The 22,976-nt window shown below is 40.2% G+C and overlaps 1 protein-coding gene across 25 annotated transcripts in view; it reads left to right on the top strand.

Moving 5' to 3' along the window:
- The window catches only part of tbc1d5 (TBC1 domain family, member 5), a 524,363-nt gene that overhangs the window by 490,819 nt on the left and 10,568 nt on the right, over positions 1 to 22,976 (top strand). For all 25 annotated transcript variants that reach the window (XM_087987287.1, XM_087987275.1, XM_087987279.1 and 22 more), the window contains one exon: positions 14,018 to 14,203. In XM_087987287.1, coding sequence (XP_087843413.1) covers positions 14,018 to 14,203 — 186 coding nt within the window. The remainder of the gene's footprint in view (positions 1 to 14,017; positions 14,204 to 22,976) is intronic.

The raw sequence follows: 22,976 nt of genomic DNA, 5'->3' as shown, positions 1-22,976 counted from the left end.
ATGTATCACTATCTGGTATGGCAACTGTACTATTCAAGATTGGAGACAGTTACAGAGAGTGGTGAACTCGGCTCGGACAATCACAAACCTCCCATCTGTAGAATCCACCTATCAGGCCTGCTGTCAAGGAAAGGCCACCAGCATTCTCAAAGATCCATCCCACCCTGGCAATGCTTTTCTACACCCTCTACCACTGGGGAGAAGGTATAGAAGCCTAGACGCATGCACCAGATGGTTTCGAAACAGTTTCTATCCTACTGTTGTTAGAATACTGAATGGACTCTCAAACTCTTAGCATTGTTTTGCCTATTATTTACTTATCTATGCTGTTTAACTCTGTGATCTGCTTGTATTGTTCACAAAACAAAGCTTTTCACTGTACCTCGGTACACGTGACAATAAATTCAATTTAATTCAATTCAGTGTGTTTTGTTTTGATTTAATTTGATTTATTATTGTCACATGTACCAAGATACACTGAAAAGTATTGTTTTGCATGTTATCCAGACAAATCATACCTTACATAATTACATCAGGGTAATAGAACAGAATGCACAATGTCGTGTTACAGCAGCAGAGAGGTTGCAGAGAAAGTTCAACTCTAATATATGAAGGGTCTCTTCACAAATGTGATAACACAGGGAAGGAGCAATACTTGAATCTGTTGGTATGTGTTTTCAAACTTTTGTATCTTCTGCCTGACGGAAGAGGGTATAAATGGGGTGGGAGGGATCTCTGATTATGTTGGCTGCTTTCCCAAGGCAGGGGGAAAGTATAGACTGCATCAATGGAAGGAGGGCTGGTTTTTGTGATGGTTTGGGCTCTGTTCACAGTTCTGTGTAATTTCTTGTGGTCTTGGGCAGAGCAGTTACCATACCACACAGTGATGCATCCAGATAGGATGCTTTTTATGATGTATCTATAAAAATCGGTAAAAGTAATTGTGGACATGCCAAATTTCCTTGGCTTTCTGAGGAAATGAAGGCATTGGAGTGCTGTCTTGACTGTAGTGTCGAAGTAGCTGGACCAGATTATAAGTGATATTTACTCCCAGGAATTTGAAGCTCTCAACTATCTCCACCTCAACCCACTGACACGGACAGGTATGTGTCCTCCACTCTGTTTCCTGACATCAATGCTCCTTCATTCTGCTGACATTGTAGTTTTAACTTCATCTTGCGTTCCCAGAGTTCACAATTTGTATTTACAGCAGCAGATAAGAACAAGAGCAAGAGCAGAGGTGAAAGTTTGTTCACTGAAACCCTTGAAGGTGATTTTTTTAGAACCATAGAAAATAGGAGCAGGAATAACCCATTCAACCCTTCAGACTGTTCCACCATTCAATATGATCATGGCTGATCATTCAGCTCAGTGACCCACTCCCACTTTTTCCCCATTACCTTTGATATCTTTGGCCCCAAAAACTGTATCTCACTCCTTAAAAACATTGTGATGTGGTCTCAAATGCGATCTGTGGCAAAAAAGTCTTCAGACTAACCACTCTCTGGGTGAAGACATTTCTCCTCATCTCAGTCCTAACTGGCCTACTCCATATCCTTAGACTATTACCCCTGATTCTGGGCTGCCCAGTCATCAGGAACATCCAGCATTTATATTGCCTTGTCCTGCTCAAAAGTTATTGATTTCTGTGAAATGCCCCCTCATTTTTCTAAACTCCAGTGAATGCAGTTCTTATCAATCCAGCCTTTCTTCGTCGATCCAGCCATCCTAGGAATCAGTCTGGTAACTTTTGTTGCATTCCCTCCATAACCAGAACATAATTCCTCAGGTAAGGAAGTCCATGTACTCCATATCACCATAAGTGCCCTGTACTGTCTCTGTTAACTTTTCAAAATACTGCAGCTGATTAATTAGATAAATTAATAAATTTATGCTGGCTTTTCCAAATTAAACTATATTTTTCCATATGACTTTTAATCTTATCCTGAATAATTGTTTCTAAAAGGTTTCCTACAATCCAAGTTAAAGTGGCAGGTCTGTAATTCCTGGGTTTATCTTTACAACTTTTTTGAACCAGTGTATAATATTTGCAATTTTTCAGTCCTCTGGCACCACTATGAGTTCAGGGAAGATTGGAATATTGAAACAAAATCAGAAATTGCTGGAACATCTCAGCAGGTCTGGCGGCATCCATGAAGAGAAGGCAGGGTTAATGTTTCTGATTCAGTGACCCTCATTCAGATTTCCAGCATCAATAGTTCTTTCAGTTGTTTTTATCTATGATTGAAAGATTATTGTCAGTGCTTCTGCAATTTTCCCTCTTTCTTCCTTCTATATCATTGGATGAGTCTTTTCCTAGTCCTCCTGCCTTTACCAACCTTATGTATTGCCATTTTATCCAGTAACTCCTTTAACAAGTTTTAACTCATCTAATAACCGAGTTTCTTTGTCTATCACTGTGGCCAATCAGTGTCTGCATCAAAGGGAGAAGTAGATGCAAAAATCCATTTGACATCTTTCCATACCTCCTGATTCTATGTGTAAATCCTCTTGGTTCTTAAGAGCCACAAAGTATAAACTTTCACTGCTGTAAATTATTTACATATTTCCAGTTATTAGTTATGCGATAGATGCAGACAGAAAATTGTGTTTCTAATAAATCATGGTTACCTGGAGCTGGTAATCAGATTTTAGTTTTGAACTATAGTAAATTGATTTTATAAGAGCATGAATTGCTGACAACTGGTGAAGGCTTAGAGGAAAGTTTTTTTTTGCATCTTAATTCACTGAATTGATTGTGTCCGCTTTTGTGTCACAAATGTTGAATACAAACGAAAGTAATACACTTACTCATTAATAGTTATGATTTTTAAAAAAACATTTACTAAGTATTTATAGTAATTCTCAGATGAAATAAATTTTTATGATAAAATTAGGTGAACAAAGGCAATTTTTATCCAATTTCAACAGCTCTATAAGTTCAATATCGTAAAAATATGCACCGTCTACAAATGTTTCTGCAGAGGTCTGCTTTAGTATATTTAGTGTTAATCATGCAATGTGTTATAATTAGTTTGCCTGTAGTTGCACAAATGTCATGGTTGTTACCAAAAGGCCCACATCTGCACTTATTAGTGATGGCTAAATGTTAATCACATCAGATGAAATAGCTCACAGCCGGCTGTAAAAGCAGTATATGACAATCACAAGCAAGGTCATACTTGTTTTTCTCTTGTAAAATGCTCCCAAACCAGGCTGTGATTGTGTCATAGCAATAACAATTCCATTTCATTTAAGGGATTTCAAACAAATCAAAGTCTATTTTTAGCCTTGTGATCTTGAACTGGATTATTGTGTAAGCCTTTTTGTAGTGGATAAACAAGCAAGTGAAGAACGACCAAATCAAAGTTTAGAGCCATGTACTGTTATTTCTAAAGGCATACTGCCAACTGGTAGCATTGCATTCCTTAAATTTGTAGTATGAAAACATACTTATTTGACTTAAACCATTTGCTTTGTGTCAAGAACATTATTTTGTTCCTTTTAATTCTTTAATTCTAATTAAATATCAGTAGCTGAACTGAAAATTACTTGATTGTACCAGTACTGGAATCCATTTGAAAATACTAATAAAGTATATGTAATAAGACACAGAAGTGATTGGGCGGGAGATGAAGAAGGCAGACATTTGGGAAATTAAGAAAACTGGTGGCTGCCTATTGCTAAATCCCAGCTAAATCAGTAAATGGCACAGTTCACAATATCCACTGTTTCTTACCTTTGTACAGTGAGTTGGGAAAGAAATTAAAGTAATTATTACAGCTCTACTCACCGCAGAATACAGGGAATCAAATGTTACAACTAAGAACAGTCAAGCAATATCACAAAATAGTGCAGATTGGTGGTTTTGCTAGTAGAGGCATCAATAATTAAAAATTGCATGTTCATGCACAGTAACTAAATGTGAAAACTAAGAGTTATTTCACAAAGCTCTGGTTTTCCATTTGAAAGGCCTTACATAATAGGCTTTTATATAATTAGTGTTGTGAAAAGATAGAGAGGGAAAGTAAAAATTAAGAGTGAAAGTTTAAATAGGCCAATAAATCAATATTAAATGGAATAAAAAGGTTTTTTAATAAACATTACTGGATTAATCTAGATGGGTAGTAACAACTCAGGAATGAAGATGGAACTCTATTTTTCACAGATAAGATAATGGAGAAAATACTGGACTACGTATACTGTAGTATCTTCATGGAGAAAGTGAGGACTGCAGATGCAGAAGGTCAGAGTCAAAATGTGTGCTGCTGGATGCTGCCTAACCTGCTGTGCTTTTCCATCACCACACTTTTTGACTGTAGTATCTTCATGTCTACCTAGTTAGGAAAAGACTAAAACAAGGTAGTATTATTGATAGAGTTAGTGTTGAGGAGTCATGGATTTAATAATAGAATTAAGAGAGTGAGAAGGGAGTTTGGTGGAGCATTAAATAATTTGCCACAGTTGAGGCTGAGGCAATTATTTCTTTAAGGGAAGAATTTGATAGATTGTATCCGAATCCCAAAAGAAGGAGACTGTTGTTGTGGTTCTGTTCGCCGAGCTGGGAATTTGTGTTGCAGACGTTTCGTCCCCTGTCTAGGTGACATCCTCAGTGCTTGGGAGCCTCCTGTGAAGCGCTTCTATGATATTTCCTCTGGCATTTATAGTGGTTTGTCTCTGCCGCTTCCGGTTGTCAGTTCCAGCTGTCCGCTGCAGTGGCCGGTATATGGGGTCCAGGTCGATGTGCTTATCGATTGAATCTGTGGATGAGTGCCGTGCCTCTAGGAATTCCCTGGCTGTTCTCTGTTTGGCTTGTCCCATAATAGTAGTGTTGTCCCAGTCGAACTCATGTTGTTTGTCATCCGAGTGTGTGGCTACTAAGGAAAGCTGGTCATGTCGTTTCATGGCTAGTTGGTGTTCATGGATGCGGATCGTTAGCTGTCTTCCTGTTTGTCCTATGTAGTGTTTTGTGCAGTCCTTGCATGGGATTTTGTACACTAGTGTGCAACCAGAAGCGGCAGGTACAAATCACTATAAATGCCGGAGGAAACATCACAGAAGCACTTCACAGGAGGCTCCCAAGCACTGAGGATGTCACCTAGACAGGGGACGAAACGTCTGCAACACAAATTCCCAGCTCGGCGAACAGAACCACAACAACGAGCACCCGAGCTACAAATCTTCTCCCAAACCTTGAAAAGAAGGAGACTGTTCGCGAGCTTTTAATTGCTGTAGTAGAAATGGCCATTGTCCCAGAAGGCCATCAGGTTGCTCTCTCATCAAAGAGAAATAATTGGTGGTGAGTTTAACCTGAGCGTCACCCCCACACTTCAAGTGTGGGCGAAATTGGAGAAGGTGGGACCTTCATGGTAACCTCAGCCAGTGCAAGAATTGAATTCACACTATTCGCATCATGGTAAACCACCCACCCAGCAAACTGAGATAACAGACCCAAAGAAGCCAGCAGGGACATCATAAGGCTGTTGGCTTCCTCCAGCACTATAAATGTTTGAAAACAGGAGTAAGGCAATATTCTGTATTATTTCTGAACCTTATTGGTGTATTCAACATACTGGACAGTGAAGACTGGCATCCGTGTGTTCTAGGCATTTTAAAAATGATTTCAGGATTTTTACACAAATTTAGCAGATTTGCCTTTAGATCGAATATTGTTGAGCAATATGGGTGATGATGCTTGCTCTCCTATATAATATTGTAACTTTGACATGGCTGAAGAAAGATCTTGAAAACATTGGTGAAAGATTGAATGCTTGTCCTAATGGTTGATTCACATTAATACCGAGGCGTTCAGGCATATGTCGTTATGATCGACAAACTCTTAAGTTAGATTTATAACATAAAAGGAGAAAGGAGCATAGAGAATATGATTTCTGGCATACACTAACTTTCAGACATTGGATGTGGCATAGAAATCTTCACTCATTCCATGACCCTGATTATTTCCTTAAGTGGTCTAATATCCTTAATAGGAATTTAAAGACAGCTATATATCTGTGTGTGCAAAATTATACATAATCCAAGGATTTAATATTAGCACCCTGTTTTGAACTAGACTTGGAAACTCTTGTCTTTCAGACGCATATTTTGTTAGACCCTCTGATAATACGATGGGTTACATTAAGTGAGATGAGACTTTATTGGAATCATTAAGCTGTTTTTTTCCACATTTATGTAAAATTCCAGAGCAACATTTGCACTCAGTTTCACTCATTTTCATCACTACAACTTGCTTGTCTGCACATAATATTAAAAAAATCAATGTAACTGAAACAGAACAAAGCCTGATGAAATTCTGATGAAGAGTTACTCAAAACGTTAATTCTTCTTTCTCCCTGCAGATGCTGTCAGACCTGCTGAGTTTCTCCAGCAATCACTTTTTTTTATTCAGAAAAAATCCTCTGCAGGAAACATTGAACTTTAGCTCAAATGTCAGATAAGCATCAACAAGAACATATTGGGGCAAACATCAGTGTAATCTAGTCTCTCCTATATCCCAAGGCCTCTCATATACTCCAGCTCCTCACTGCATTTTCTGGGGTTTTTTTATTGTTATACTCGAAACCAGACTTCAGTGTCATTTTTAGTCAAACCAAATCTCCCTCTCAGCAGAATCCACCAACGTAACTTAGCAATAATTCTGCTGACTCCAAATAAACCGAGTTGTTGAGAGAAAGTCAAGTGTGACCAACTGCTGTTGATCAGAATACCCAGTCTGAATCCAGCTAGTTCCCTTGTGTAATTTAACCCTTCAAAAGTTAGACTTTGATCAAAAGTTGTATTTGTACCATATATTATTACACCAAACTTCAGCAGTGTCAGCACAGTTTGAATACTATTACTGAACACTAAATAAAGGATAGATCAGAGTGGTGCTGGGAAAGCACAGCGGGTCAAGCAGCATCCGAGGAGCAGGAATATCGACATTTCTGGCAAAAGCCCTTTGTCAGGAATGCAGCCCTCCTAATGAAGGGCTTTTGCCCAAAACATCAATTTTCCTGCAGTGAGGTCAGAAGCTAAGTGTCTATTAATGGAATCCAGATTGAATGTTAGTGAGCAGGTTCTTGCTGAGCAAATGCCACTTGATAGTAATGCTGATGTGTCTTCAATCACTAGGTTCATGATCAAAGGTAGATTGATGAGTTGGTAATTGGCTGGGTTGGATTTGTCCTGCTTTTTGTTGACTGGAGGTACCTAAGCAATTTGCCATTTTGGCAGGTAATTGTCAGTATTGTAGCTGAATATGACCAAATAGTTGGGGTTGTGGCTAGTTTTGGAATAAAAGCTTTTCTTATATTGCCAGAACGTTGTCTGTGCCTCTAGCCTTTGCCATATCTAATGCTTTAAGTGAATTGAATTGCTGAAAATTGGTATCTGTGACATTGAAGAGCTGAGGAGGAGGCAGAGTTGAATCATCCATTCTCCACAAATGGATGGTTGCAAATGCGCTGGTGCACTGGATATCCACTATCATCCTAGGATGATGACTTCAGCGTGTATGAGGGGGCATAACTACAAATTGAGGGATGATAGATTTACGACAGATGTCAGAGGCAGGTTCTTTACGCAGAGAATGGTAAGGGCGTGAAATGCCCTACCTGCTAATGTAGTCAACTCAGCCACATTAAGGAGATTTAAACAATCCTTAGATAAGCACATGGATGATTTTGGGATAGTGTAAGGGGACGAGCTGAGAATAGTTCACAGATCAGCGCAACATTGAGGGCCGAAGGGCCTGTTCTGCGCTGTATTGTTCTATGTTCTATAATTAGGAATGGGGATAATTATTAAGCCCCCTCTATTTGTCCATTATTAACTGTGCACTACCATTCACAGTTGAATAAGGCAAGAGTGTTGAACTTAGTTCTGAGCTGTTGGTTGTGGGATCAGTTAATCTGTCAGACAGTGCTTATGTTATTTGGCATGCAAAGGTACTTCACCACATTGAGTCTTTAGGAATGCCTAGTGTTTATCTTGACATACCTGCTGGACTCTCCATAGAACCAGATTGATCACCCATTTTAATGGAATAGTAGAATAGGAATATACTAGGCCATGAGGTTACAGATTGTGTTTGAATATATTTATGCTGCTGATGATGATCCACATAGCATTATGGATGGTCAGGTTTTGAGCTACTAGATCTGTTTGTAATCTATCCCATTTACCATGGTGTAAATACCATGCCATGTGGCAGCTGGTAAAATTTGAATTCAGTTAATAAATTAAGAGACAAAAGCTAGCCACAGTGATGGTGTCTGTGAAACTACCATCGATAGTAATAAAACCATCTGATTTATTAATGTTCTTTAGGAATGGAAATCTTGTCCGGCCTACATGTGACTCCAGACCTAATCAATGTTGCCTCTAAGCTTCATAGCTGTGCACTGCGCAGCCACTGAAAGGCTCCATCCAGAGTGATATCACTGATTGTGACATTGTCTTCTGGTTCCAGAAGTCGCTGCCACACAAAGAATACACAGCTGGAAGGAAAATTAGAGAGAACACAGCCCACAACAATGTGATTGTCTGTTAAGTGCCCCCTGAAATGGCATGGCATGCCACTCAGTTCAAATGCAATTTGAGATCGCTAACATGTCAGTTTTGTGATCAGAACCCACACCTTGTGAAAGAATGACTGCAAAGATGGGACTTTGCCTTCAAAAGGACTATATGGTGGTCACTGACTATCCTGGGCTGATGCATTTGTGACAAGTTGTTAAGGATGAGGTCAACGAGGCTTTTTCTTCTTTTTGATTCCCTTGCCAGCTGCTGTAGATCCAGTCCAGTAGCTCTGCCCTTCAACCAGCTCAGTTTTTGTTTCCTCCCAGCCACTGTTGGAGATGGACATTGAAATCCACCAGCCAGAGTACTTTCTATGGCCTTGCCACCCTTGGCGGTGCTTTCATGTGGTTTCAACATGGAGGAGTAATGCTTTATTAGCTAAGAGGCATTGGAGGGTTGGTGTTAATTAGCTGAAGATTTCTTCATTAATGTCTGACAATGGCTACTTAATGCATTGCATGGAATGTGAAGTCATTGTTAAGAACTCTTAAGGCAACTCTATCTTGACTCTATGCCACTGTTTTCCTACCTGTGCTGATCTAATCTGCTAACGCATCAAGACATATTCTGAATTGGTGATGGTGGTATCAAGGATATGGGAAGTTTTGATTCCATTAGTATGACTGTGGAATAGTGCTGCTACAAAACTACTAGATGTTATTAAGGAGGACCTTTCAGGGTCAACAGGGCTATATTTGCTGTTTCTTCCAGTGCTAAATTTCTTGACAGTTGGTTAATTCAGTTTCATTCCGCTTAATCTCCATAACACTTTAATGCAACTGAGTGGCTTATTTGACTATTTCAATACTCCTGTTCGTGCAGAGACTTGTACAAAGTTGATGTTGTACTTTTCCATGATCCTTGATAGTGCCAGTAGGCTTTCTGGCAGGTGTGTTACTGTATTCTTATAAGCATACATCTGTTATATAGGGTATTGGTGAGACCATAGTTTGAATAAAGTGTTCAGTTTAGATCACCTTATTTAAGGGAGGATGTAAATGCTTTGGAATATGTTCAGAGGAGGTTTAATAGATTAATACGTGAGTTGTCTTATGAAGATTGCATGGGCTCAGTTTGTTTCCATTGGAATTTAGAACGGTGAAGGGTGATTTGGTTGAAATATATCATGAATGGTCTTGACAAGGTGGACATGGAAAAGATGCTTCCTATTGTGGATCAGTCAAAATCCCGAGGGCACTGTTTTAAAGTTGGGGTCATCCTTTCAGAGTTGAGAATTTTTTTCTGAGAGTTGTGCAGCTTTGAAACTGTGCCTCAGAAGGCAATAAAAGTGGGGTCATTGAAAATTTTAAGAAAGCAATGAATAGATTCTTGTTATGCAGGAGATAGATAGGAACGTGGAGTTCAAAAGACAAACAGATCATGTTGAAGCTGGCTCAAGGGACCATATGTCCTACTTCTGCTCCTGTTTATTAGGAGTGTGTTTGGTGAGGAGAAAGTAGTATAGGAGAAGGAGGATTATATGCATGTGTAGTTACATATGAAATAGAACCAGCCATCAGACATGCAGCCATTGAATTCATCACTAAATTAATTAGATGACTATAATATTCTGATTAGTCTTTCCTAAAGATTCCTTTACAAGGTTATAAAGTAGCCATTTGCATTGCACAGTAATATACCTAAAATAGTCTGTTTTGTAGATTGTTCCTCAACATATTACTGTAGAAAACCTTTTTGTAGACAATCATTTCTTGTGGCCTCAGTCTTGACTGCACCAACAGAGTAGCAAGCACTATCTTCTACATAAGGGTGAGAATATGTGCCTATCCTCAGCCGAATTAGGTGCCACTACTTGCAATTGTTTGCCATCTAGTCCTGGAAGAGAAAAAGGAAAATGTTTCTGTGAGTGTAGTGCAGTCTGATTGGGTGATGTATCTGTCAGTCAGCACAGCTTTGTATGTGGGAAATTGTGTCTCACAAACTAGATTGAGTTTTTTTTTGAGGATGTGACCAAAAAATGATAGATGAGGGCAGAGTGGTAGACGCTGTTTACATGGACTTTCGTAAACCTTTTGACAAGGTTTCACATGCTAGGCTGGTTAGTAAAGTTAGATCACGTGGATACAAAATTGACTTGATGGTACAAGACAGTGGATGGTGGTGGTGGAAGATTGTTTTTTGGGCTGAAGGCCTGTGACCAGTGGTATTCCGCAGGGATCGGTGTTGGGTCCATTGTTGTTTGTCATTTATATAAACGATTTGGATGCGAATTTTGGAAGCGTGATTGGTAAGTTTGGGAATGACATCAAACTTGGTGGTGTAGTAGGTAGTGAAGAAGGTTAACTGAGATTACAGAGAGATCTTGATTAATTTGTCCAATGGGATAAGGAATGCAGGTGGAGTTTAATTTAGATAATTGCGAGGTGTTGCATCTTGATAAGACAAACCAGGGCAAGGCTTAAACAGTTAACGGTAGAGCACAGGGGACTGTCAAAACAGAGAGATTTAGGAGTTCAATACATAGTTCTTTGAAAGTTACATCACAGGTAGACAGAGTGGTAACGAAGGCATTTTGCATGTTTATCTTCATTGCTCAGACTGTTGAGTATGGGATTTGGGATGTCATGTTGAGGTTGTACTGGATGTTAGTGAGACCACTTTTAGTGTACTGTGTACAGTTCTGGTCACCCTGCTATAGGAAGGTAAATTGGAAAGGGTTCAGAAAAGATTCACCAGGATGTTGCTAGGAACGGAGGGTTTAAGTTACAAAAATAGGCTGGATAGGCTCAGACATTTTTAACTAGTGCATAGAAGGATGAGGCATGATATTATAGGGGTTTATAAAGTCATAAAGGGCATAAATAAGATGAATAGCAAAGGAAATTTTTCCAGGACAGGGGAGTTCAAAACTATAGGGCATATTTTTAAAATGAGAGGATAAAGATTTAAAAGGTACAGGAGGTGCGACAATTTCACACACACACGTGGTTCATATGTGGAAAGACTCGCCCAGAGGAAGTGGTAGATGCAGGTACAGTTAAAACATTTAAAAGACATTTGGACACATATGTGAATAGGAAAGGTGTAGAGGGATGTGGGCCAAAGCAGATAAGATTAGATTCGATTAGATTAGATTACTTACAGTGTGGAAACAGGCCCTTCGGCCCAACAAGTCCACACCGCCCCGCCGAAGCGCAACCCACCCATACCCCTACATTTACCCCTTACCTAACACTACGGGCAATTTAGCATGGCCAATTCACCTGACCTGCACATTTTTGGACTGTGGGAGGAAACCGGAGCACCCAGAGGAAATCCACGCAGACACTGGGAGAACGTGCAAACTCCACACAGTCAGTCGCCTGAGGCAGGAATTGAACCCAGGTCTCTGGCACTGTGAGGCAGCAGTGCTAGCCACCGTGCCGCCCAAATGGGACTAGTTTCGTAAACTTGGTCAATTTGGATGAGTTGGACTGAAGGAACGGTTTCTATGCTGTATGACTCTGAATATTTGGCAACATATTTAAGTTGTGAGAATAAGGCTGCAGTAGCATTAAGTTTGGAAATGAGGTAAATGTAAGTGAGTTGTGGATCCAAGAGACTGGCAGATAGGTGAGTGACTATAGTCCATTGATCAATATATGAGGCTACTAAATCAGTCATTAAAAAATTAGCATCCATGTATATTCTTTTCTGAAGGTGTTGGTCTAGCTGGCAAGAACCCTGAAAGGTGGTGAATCACAACCTTCTGCTGCAATCCATCCAGTCATATAAACTCATAGTGCTGTTAGGAAATGAGTTCCAAGAGTTTGATCCAAGAATATTGAGTGTGTAGTGATATAACTCCAAATAAAGATGCTCATTCCTGATGAAGAGCTTCTGCTCGAAACGTCGACTCTCTTGCTCCTCGGATGCTGCCTGACCTGCTGTGCTTTTCCAGCACCACACTTTTCGACTCTGATCTCCAGCATCTGCAGTCCTCACTTTCTCCAAAGTTGGCAAGCGGTTTGCAAGGGAACATGCAGATGGTGGTGTTCCTTTGCGTCTGCTGCCCTTGTTTTTCTATCTGGGAGGATTTGAAAGGTGTTGTTGAAGCACTGTTAGTTAGTTGCTGGAGTGTATCTTGTACATGCTGCCACTGTGCATTGGTGATGCAGGCAGTGAAAGTTTAAGGTGATATATGGAAATGTCAAAGCAGGCTTCTTTGTTCTTGGATGAAATCGAGCTTCTTAAGACTGGAGACGCACTCTTCTCAGCAAGTGGATATATTCCACCACATTCCTAATGTGTGCCTTGTAAATGGTGAACAGAGTTTGGGGAGTCAGGAGTTGAGTTAGCATAAAATTCCCAGCCACTATCTTGCTCTTGTTGTCATAATTAAAACCATTTACTGTATTGCACTTCTGGGCCTCCTGTCTTCTGATTTCAGTGGAACATACTATCTCTAACTCCATTGCTAAAGATAATAAAAATACTTGCTCCTTTAAGCAACACAGTTTTGTGGAAACCAAAAATCCATGTACAGTCAATCTCAATATTGCTCCCAAAGCGAGGGAGATTCTTGCATTAGTGTCTGCCCTACATCCCTGCAAAGGATAGAAATTTTCTCTGAACATTGTTCTTTTATCATGTCTAACCTTCAGTCTCTCTCTTTCCATTACAACATTATTCTTTCTTACATGTTATAAATAATAATGAATAATAATTATACCATCTTGTTTTCTCTAAATTCCAGATCCACATGCTCTTCCTGTGTTGAAATTGTTCTCTCTTATCTCTAAATACAGCCAACTTAGCAAAGCATCAGTTCGAGTTCACAGAGTCAAATCATTACTTGCAGCCATTTTGTTGTGTTATTTTAAATTGAAAAGCCATTTTGTGGTTAATAAAAATCTGCATATACTTGTTGCTTCTGACAACAGCCTAAATTCAAATTTTAGATCCTCAAGTTTGCCTCCTAAAAGTTTTGTGCCGGAAAGGTAGTCATTCTGCTCAGCTGATCTTGACACCCTTTGTCCTTTCTTTCAATTAGCTCCATTTTGATTTTCCTCCTCTTTTGTCCCCAATGTTGGTGGTGCCCTGTACTAAGAATAACAGCTTCTCACTGACCTTTCTCAGTTTAAAAGCAGTTGACAGATTGATGTGGAAGCAGTTTTATTTTTAAACTCTGTAATTACCCAAAGCTGCTGTAGATTCCAAAATTGGATGTGTGGTATAATTTCATGATATATACTTTTCATGATAATCTGAAGTCAAACAATATTGTATACATACTGCTTTGTAGAGCATTGATGGGAAGGATAGTATAATTAACATCACAGTTGCTCTTTTTTTCAGAAAGCTAATAAATGTTAAATATCTGTTTCTACATCATGTTTCCACATATTTTCAAACTGCCTTTTTTGCTTTGGGAATTCTTGTTCAGCTTTGCTATCTTACAAATGTGACCATTCATTGTCTTAAATACAAACAGATTAAAGATATCCTGAAAGGATCACTGCGGTTTAACCAGAGCCAGCTAGAAGCAGAGGAAAATGAAGAGATTACAATAGCAGATAACCATTACTGTTCCAATAATCGAGGAGAAGGTGCAGAAGGTGAGAGCAAAAAGCTGCTGAATACTGACAGAGAGATGCAAGTCACCATGAAAACAGAAGAGGTAAATCCATTCAAATTTTCTAATGGTTGATGATGGATAGCATTGTCAAAAAGTTTAACTCTAGCATAAATTACTAAATATTGGAATGTGCTACATGTGAACGTCAAATGATAGATTCAGCTTCAGTTCTCTGTTTAAAATGTAAATAATACACACCACTTCAAATCATAAATACTTCAATTTCTGTTATTAATGTTTTGAAATAAGAGGTTTTGTTTCACATTTGTGTATAGTAAAATCTTCCTCTGTGCAATCAATATGTGTTTTAAAGGGAAGGTGCTGCGATTTCCTCCCACAGTCCAAAGATGTGCAGGTCAGGTGAATTGGCCATGTTAAATTGCCCGTAGTGTTAGATGCATTGGTCAGAAGGGGGTCGGTTGCTCTTCGGAGGGTTGGTGTGGACTTGTTGGGCCGAAGGGCCTGTTTCCACACTGTAGGGAATCTATTCTAATCTTCCAAAGCACAATTTTTCTAGAATGTGGGGTTGCACAAGAATGCAACTATTGCTTTATAGAAGAACTGCCTGTACAATTCTGCCACTGTTAATGGTCCACAGCACCTCATGGATGCCCAGTCTTGAATTGCTAGATCTATTTGAAGTCTGTCCCATTTGGCACAGTCATTGTGCCAGACAATATGATGCAGGGTATTCTCAATGAGAAGATGAGGCTTTTTCTTCGCAAGGATTGTGCGTTAGTTATTCTTACTGATACTGTCATGGACAGATGCATCTGTAGCTGGCATATTGACAAGGATGAGGTTAAATGTGTTTTTTTTCCTCTTGTTGGTTCCCTCAACAACTGCTGCAGACCCAATCTAGCAACTATGTCCTTTAGGACCTGCCCAACTCGATCAGTAGTGCTGCTACCAAGCCTCTCGTGGTGCTCCCCATTGATTCCCCCATCCAGAGTACATTTTGAGCCCTTGCCACCCTCAGTGTTTCTTCCAAGTGTTGTTCAACATGGAAGAGTACTGACTCATCAGCTGGCACGTGGTAATCAGCAGGAGCTTTACTTGTCCATATTTAACTTGATTCTGTGAGTTCTTGGGATGTCAATATTCAGGACTCTTAGGGGAACTCCTTCCCGACTGAATAGCATTGTGCCACCACCTCTGCTGGGTCTGTATTTCCTGTCGATGGGATAGGACATATACAGGGATGGCGATGGTAGTGTTGGGACATTGTAAGGTATGATTATGTCTGTTGCTTGATTAGGCTCTGAGAACGATCTCCCAATTTTGACACTAGCTCCTCAGTATTAGTCAGGAGGACTTTGCAGGGCCACCAGGGCTGTTTTTGCCACGTTGTTTCTGATGACTAAGTCAATGCCAGGTACTCAGACCAGTTTCATTTCTTTGTTGAGACTTTGTACTGATTAATACAACTGAGGGTATTTCAGAGGCAGTTAAGAGTCAACCACATTGTTGTGGGTAGGAACTCAGATATCGGCCAGACCAGGTGAAGATGGCAGATTTCCTTCCCTGAACAAAGGCCATTAGTCTTTGGAGGACATGGCTTTTTCAGACAAGTGACAATGGTTTCATGGTCATCAGTTGATTCTTAATTTCAGATATTTTTACTGAATACAAATTCCATCATCTGCCCATCATTGCCAACAATTTAATCGCATTACAGCCAACAGATGTTTTAAAAGTTCACACCTTAGAAACAGTGTCCCCAATTTGTCAATTGCATTACAGCAAATTCACATTAACGAAAACCCCAGCTCTGCTACCGCCTGGCACTTCCAAGAGTCCAGGCTTCGGGCCTACTGCTGGCAAGAATCCAACTCCAGGCACTCCCATTGCTGCCAGGAGTCCCGATATAGCATAACAAATTGTATTCCAACATAATCTGCAACCTGATGGTTCAGCATATCCCTACTCCACCATTACCATCAAACCAGAGGATCAACCCTGGTTCAATTGAGGATGCAGGAGGGCACACCAGGAGTAGCACGATACATAACTAAAAATGAGGTGTCAACCTGATGAAGCTACTAAACAGAACTATTTGCATGAGTCAGCATATGCAGCAAGTGACAGATAGAGCTAAGAGATCCCACAGCCAACGGATCAGCTGCAAACTCTGCCAATCCAGTTGCAAATGATGATGAACAGTTAAACAACTCACTGGAGAATGTGGCTCCATCCTCAGTGATGGAAGAGCCCAGCACATCAAGAAGGCAGTGAAGGCACAGTAGGTGGTTTTCAAACTCTTAGGATCCAGTCTGCCCCAAGCCTGCGACATTTTCTTCTCCATGTACTTTTCATCATTTTTATTTTTACTTTTCTTCATCTTTGAGGCCGGGGCGGTGTCAGTGGGGCATGGATCGGGACTTCTGGCAGCAACGGCAGTACCTGGAGTTGGATTCTTGGTGGCAGTAGGCCTGGAGCCTAGACTCTTGGAGCTGTCAGGCGGCAGCAGAGCTGAGGTTTCCTGGGGCACTGACAGCATTGTTGCTGTTCCCAGAGCAGGACTGTGAGGACCAGAACACCTTCCAAAGACCCTGCAGAAGCCTTAGAGTCATGGTTGAAACCCATTTTGAACAGAACATGAACTCTTCTTTCAGTAATTTCTTTTATCTTAGCTCAAAGTGGCACCAGATTGTGGTAACAAATCACTTTTCACTGTATCTTCAAGATATATGTGACAATAAAATCATTCATTAGTGCAAACAATAATACTGAAGCATTTGCAGCAATCTTTGGCCAGAATTGCCGAGTGGATGATCTATCTTGTCCTCCTTCGGTGGCTCCCAGTATCACAGATGCCATCTTCAGTCAATTTGATTCACTCCCCGTGATATAAAGCTATGGTTGGAGGCACCGGATTTCACCAAGTCTAAGGGTCCTGACAATATTCTGGCATGAGTACTGAAAACTTGCGCTCCAGAACCTGCCACTCCCCAGGCCAAGCTGTTTCAATACAGTAACAACACTGGCATCTACATGACAATGTGGAAAATTGCCCAGGTATGTCCTGTAAACAAAAGGCAGGACAAATCCAACTCTATAATTGCCACCAACAAAACAGGAATTGCTGAAAAATCTCAGCAGGCCTGGCAGTGTCTGTGGAGAGAAATCAGAGTTAATGTTTTGGGTCCAGCAAGCCTTCTTCATAGAGTCATACAGCATGGAAACAGACCCTTTGCTCCAAATAGATCAGGCCAACTAAGTTCCTAAAATAAACTAATCCCACTTGCCTGCGTTTGGCCGATATCCCTCCAAACCTTTCCTATTCATGTACTTATCTAAATGTCTTTTGAATGTATAACTGTACCTACATCCACCTCATTCCACAAATGAACCACTCTGTGTACAAATGTTGTCCCTCTGTCTTTTTTAAAACGTTATCCTCTCATCTTAAAAATATGACCCTATTTTTGAACTTCCCACTCTAGTAAAAAGACCCTTCCATTCACCTTATCTATGCACCTCATGATTTTATAAACCTCTGTAGGGTCACCCCTTAACCTCATAAGCTTATAACTCAAACCCTCCATTCTTGGCAATATCCTGGTAAATCTTTTCTGAACTCTCTCCAATTTAAGTAATATCCTTCTGATAGCAGGGCAACCTGAACTGCACACAGCACTCCAGAAGAGTTCTCATCAACGTCTTGTTCAAGCTCAACTCCTATACCCAAAGGTACAATGATAGTGAGGAAAAAGGTCTGAAGGAGGGTCACAGGACCTGTAATTTGTTACTTGATTTCTCTCAACACATGCAGCTAGACCTGCTGAGATGTTCCAGCAATTTCTGGGTTTGTTTCTGATTTCCAGCATCCACAGTTTATTCAGGCTTTTATTTGGTACTTACTTACCACCCCAGCAGTCAACTCTTGATCATCAAAGTGATAGAAGGTATCATTGACAGTGTTATCAAGCAGCATCTGTTTGACAACATTCCTGCTCATTGATATCCAGTTTGGTTCCGCCAGTGCCACTCAGCTCCTGACCTCATTACAGCCTTGTTTCCAATATGGACAAGACAGCTGAAGTCTAAAGGCAAGGTGAGAGTGACAGCCCTTGACAGCAAGGGCACATTTAACAAAGAGAGGCATCAGGAGCCCTAACAAAACTGGACATAAGGGGACAAACCCTGTGCTGTTTGGAGTCATACTTGGCACATAGGAAGATGATTATGGTTGTTGGGCAGTCATCTCAGCTCCAGGACATCTCTGCAGGAGTTCCTCAGGGTAGTCCCCTTGGCCCATCCATCTTCAGTTGCTTAATCAATGATCTTTCCTCCACCATAAGATCAGAAGTGGGGATGTTTGCTGATAATTGCACAATATCCAGCACCATTCACAACCTCTTAGATATTCAAGCAGTCCATGTTCAAATGCAACAAGATCTAGACAATAACCAGGCTTGGATTGACAGTGGCAAGTAATTTTCGAGCCACACAAATTCCAGGTAATTAGTATCTCCAATAAGAGACAATCTAACCACTGCCCCTTGACATTCAATGTTGTTACCATTAACCAGAATCACCAATGGACTCACTGTATAAATGCAGTGGCTATTAAGGCAAGTCAGAGGCAAAGAATACTTCATCAAGTAAGTCACCACCTGATTCCCCAAAGATTGTCCACAATCCACAAGGCACAAGCCAGGAAGCCTGACACCATCCAGGACAAAGCAGCACGCTTGATTGGTACCACATCCACAAGCAGCCACTCTTCCCACTACAGGCACTCAGTAATACTATCTATAGTGTGTATTGTCTACAAGATGTACTGCAGAAATTCACCAAAGATCCTTAGACAGGATCTTCCAAATCCAAGATCATTTCCACCTAGAAGGGCAGCAGAAAGATGGGAATATCACTATCTGCAAGGTCCCTTCAAGCCATTTTACACTCTGACTTGAAAATATAGAATCGTAGAATTTTACAGCCCAAATAGCCTTTTGACCCACCGGCTCCTGAAAGAGCACCCCAGTTAATCTCATTCTCTAGCATTCATCACTTTCAAATATATACCCAGCTCGGAGAATGTGCTTCCACCTCGCTCACAGGAAGTGCATTCCAAATCCGAACAACTCTGAGTAAAGGTATTTCTCCTCATCTCAGTCCTAGCTGTCTCTCTGGCAATCTTAAAATTGTGACCCTAGTTAGTGACATGCAGTGGAAACAGATTATCCTCCTTTACCCTGTCAAAATTGTTGATAATTTTGAACACCTCAGTAAGGTCACCTCTTATTCTCCTTGGAGTAGAGAAAATTATGCCCAATTTCGCAAATCTTTCATTGTATCTAAAATCCTTCATTTCTGGTACCATTCTAGTAAATCTGCTTTGCACTCTCTCCAAGGCTTTAAATTCCTGCTTTAAATAACTGAACAGAACTGAATGCAGTGATGCCCAAAACTGAACACGTTATATCCCTTTTCTTTCTCTGTCACTGGGTCAAATTCCCTCCCTAAGGACATTGTGGATCTACCTACAACACACAGACTGAAGCGGTTCAAGAAGGCAGCTCATCATCACCTTCTCAAGAGCAACTTGGGTCAGGCAAGGAATGCTGGCCAGCCATTAACACCCATGTCCCACGAGTGAATACATTTTTTAAAAAAATTCAATGAACCTCCTGGTTTCTGGTAGCTGTACACGTTGATTGACTATGAATAAACCACCTGTATTTTACTTTTTCACTGAAGTGAAGCTAATCATTGGTATCTAACCTGAAGGCAACTCTTTTTTTTAAGTAAAAGCATACATTTTGTCAGGATGTACAGAATCAGATTTTAACAGCTGGTACCTCGAAAATGGCAAAGTCTATTGAGAGAAATTACTAATAATGTGGATTGTTAAAAAGGATGAATGAAAATTTCATGTATTTAATATAACTTTAGTGAGAACCTTAATGCCCATGTTAATATAGAATTTGACTACATTATTATAGCCCCCAGAGCCTCCCATAAATTAATAATGTAATCTTTGACTTGTCACTTTTTAATTTGCCTTTATTTGCATTTTTTATTAATTTCCCTGTTCACTCCAAATATTTGCTTTAACGTTAGACAAATATTAAAACTTTGACCTTATTCATCCCTGTAGAAATCATACAATTTCTTTCATCCTGTAATGTAAAGCATAATCCACCTACCCCAGAAACATTGACTTGAGTTTGACTGTGATTCTGGGTTATGGAGAAAGCCACTGGTAGATATGGAAGGAAATACATCAAGGTTTGACATCTGTTGATAAAATATATTTTCTTTTCGAGGGCTCTATCTGGCATTTCCTCTGGGGTTACCTTTTGGTTTCCAGGCACTACCTTTTGGCGTTCAGAGTCCTTATATCTAATGGTTGAAGTTAGAAACCAAATGTTCTTGAACCAGGAATTTGTAAACCTATTCTAAGCCTCCATTAAAGGATGTTAAACTAATCGGAGACTACAGGCAGCAAGAACACACAAACAAGTAAATCATTTTCAAATCACTGTTTGGTAGTACTCAACTTGAATATGCTGGGGGAATAAAACACGTTTTCTGGCTTGAAGTTTTCTGGCTTGCACTCTTGACATTTTGCAAGAATACCCCTTTACAGGAAAACCAACATTTCTAGTACATGAAAGAAGAATGCTGATTGGTAGAGATGCTGCCATGGAGAATTCATCTAATTCTGATTGGCAGTTAACAGGCAAGCTTTGTTAAATTTTAAACCAGGCAGTTTAATTGGTCAGGACATTGCTGTAAAAAATAAACCAGCAGATGGCTGACACCTATTTTATTGAGCCAAAGCAGGTGCAGTGTGTGTACAAGTTCATTCTGTCTACGGAACAGGACCCTGGGTATTAATATTTGTAGGAGAAAGTGAGGACTGCAGATGCCGGAGATCAGAGCTGAAAAACGTGTTGCTGGAAAAGCCCTTCCTGGAGGCTCATGTCCGAAACGTCGATTCTCCTGCTCCTTTGATGCTGCCTGACCTGCTGCACTTTTCCAGCAACACATTTTTCAGCTATTAATATTTGTAGCTTTGAGTAGATCTAAGTGTGCTACTTTCAAAGGTAGATTTGCCTGAAATCCCTCATTATTTTGAGTGCTGTCTGTTATCCTGTTCATTTCTTTTAATTGAAAAATATAAATCATTCTGATATTTACAATAGGCAATTAGGAAATGTTTATGGAAACTTTTGCTGAGACCGAAATGGCAGGTTGTTTGTTTGTTTTCACCATGGCTTTAGTGGAGCTGTTGGCATCATTTTGTTACTTTGGCTTTCTTTGAGCACCCCTCAGTCCACAACCCAAGGTTATCCACAATATTTTTTTAATCATCATCTTCTGTATTTACCCTCAATTATTCCAAAAATTACTACCAGGACAAGACTGTCTAGTCTTCATTTCTAATGTCCACATGTGACTACTTGTTTCTGTCTAACCAAGCTACACTTTTGACTCCTGAACTTTTACTTCTAATATAACTCTCTCATTTGTCTTTCTATTATCTACCTGATTCTGAGCATCATCTGCCCTACCACCTTTTTAAAAGCTTTTATCTTGCTTGCATCTTCTTTGTTCAGTGATCAACTCTCACATTCCACAATAGTAACTGAACTAGATGGGTTTTTTTTAAACTTAGGTCTGCCATAATATCTGGTCTTTCCTTTGTTATGGTTATGAGTGCATCTGGATACCTCAGATTCAGTATGCCTTGGCTTCTTATGCTATGATGCAGCTGCACCTCTGTGGAACTTTTTCTGAACCATTCTCATTATTTTCTCTCTCACAGCAATACACAGCATGGGTAACAGAAAACACCCTGCTTACTTCATTCTCAAACTGGATTTGAGTCATATGCCCATCACCAACAATGATGACTTCTAAAGCATTATTAACCAGCAACTCTAGATATTTGGGTTCACTAGAGAGTCTGTAAAGTCCATACAGCATCACCCGGCACAGTGTCAAAGGTTTAGCATAGACTGACCAAAGCTGGGTTTCCTACTTACATTCACATTTCTGCATGCAATTTCTGATAACAGACCAGTGCAACCCTACCCAGGAATGAAGTCAACCTGTTCTTCTACAGGGAGCAATTGTCTGCCTGATGCTGATAAGTAGTACTTTAGATAGTGATTGACAAGAATTAGCAGGCACAATGTCCAAAGCATTGTATGCTATCTTGGGCATGTGACCATGTTTAATATTGTCCACTCGCGAGGGCATTCACCTGGTGTCCATATCTCATCAATGATCTCGTTCATTGTACTTCATATGTTCTCACCTCCAGATTTTAGGGCTTTTGCAGATACCTGATCTTGATCTTTCTGCTTTCGCGCTGTTAAAGCTTTTTGTGTCACACCTTTCAGTACTTCAGATTCTATTTCTTCTTTTAATTTGCAGACTTCATTGTTTAACTTCTCAGCCGCTTCTTCAAACAGTTTAATGTGTGATAACCCCTACAAGGCCCATGGGGAATCACTAATTAATGCCCCTGTGGAACTTGTTCAATATGAGTTCCCTTAGTAACAGGCAATGGCTTGCTCAGCTGGAACTCATCATCTGAGCCCTGAGTAAAGCAGACCTGGGGCCCTCTTGTGGTACAATGGTAGTGTCCCTTCCCCTGAACCGCAAGTAAGGAATTGCAAGAGGAAGTCAACCAGGCTGATTTTGAAAAATAGTCGCTACAAATGTAATAATGTTCCAATCTCATCCTGATCTTGTACATACAGCCCGTCTCTGCTTTCCACCTTGATACTTATTCCTGAGTTTATATACTTACTTCCAGCTTTAACCTTGACACAGAAAGCAGAGTTAGCATTTT

The sequence above is a fragment of the Chiloscyllium plagiosum genome, unplaced genomic scaffold (genome assembly GCF_037043375.1).
Source record: "Chiloscyllium plagiosum isolate Xiang-an unplaced genomic scaffold, Cpla_swu_hap1 HiC_scaffold_5, whole genome shotgun sequence".
In the NCBI taxonomy this organism is placed as follows: Eukaryota; Metazoa; Chordata; class Chondrichthyes; order Orectolobiformes; family Hemiscylliidae; genus Chiloscyllium; species Chiloscyllium plagiosum.
This window is presented reverse-complemented; position numbering and strand designations above follow the sequence as displayed.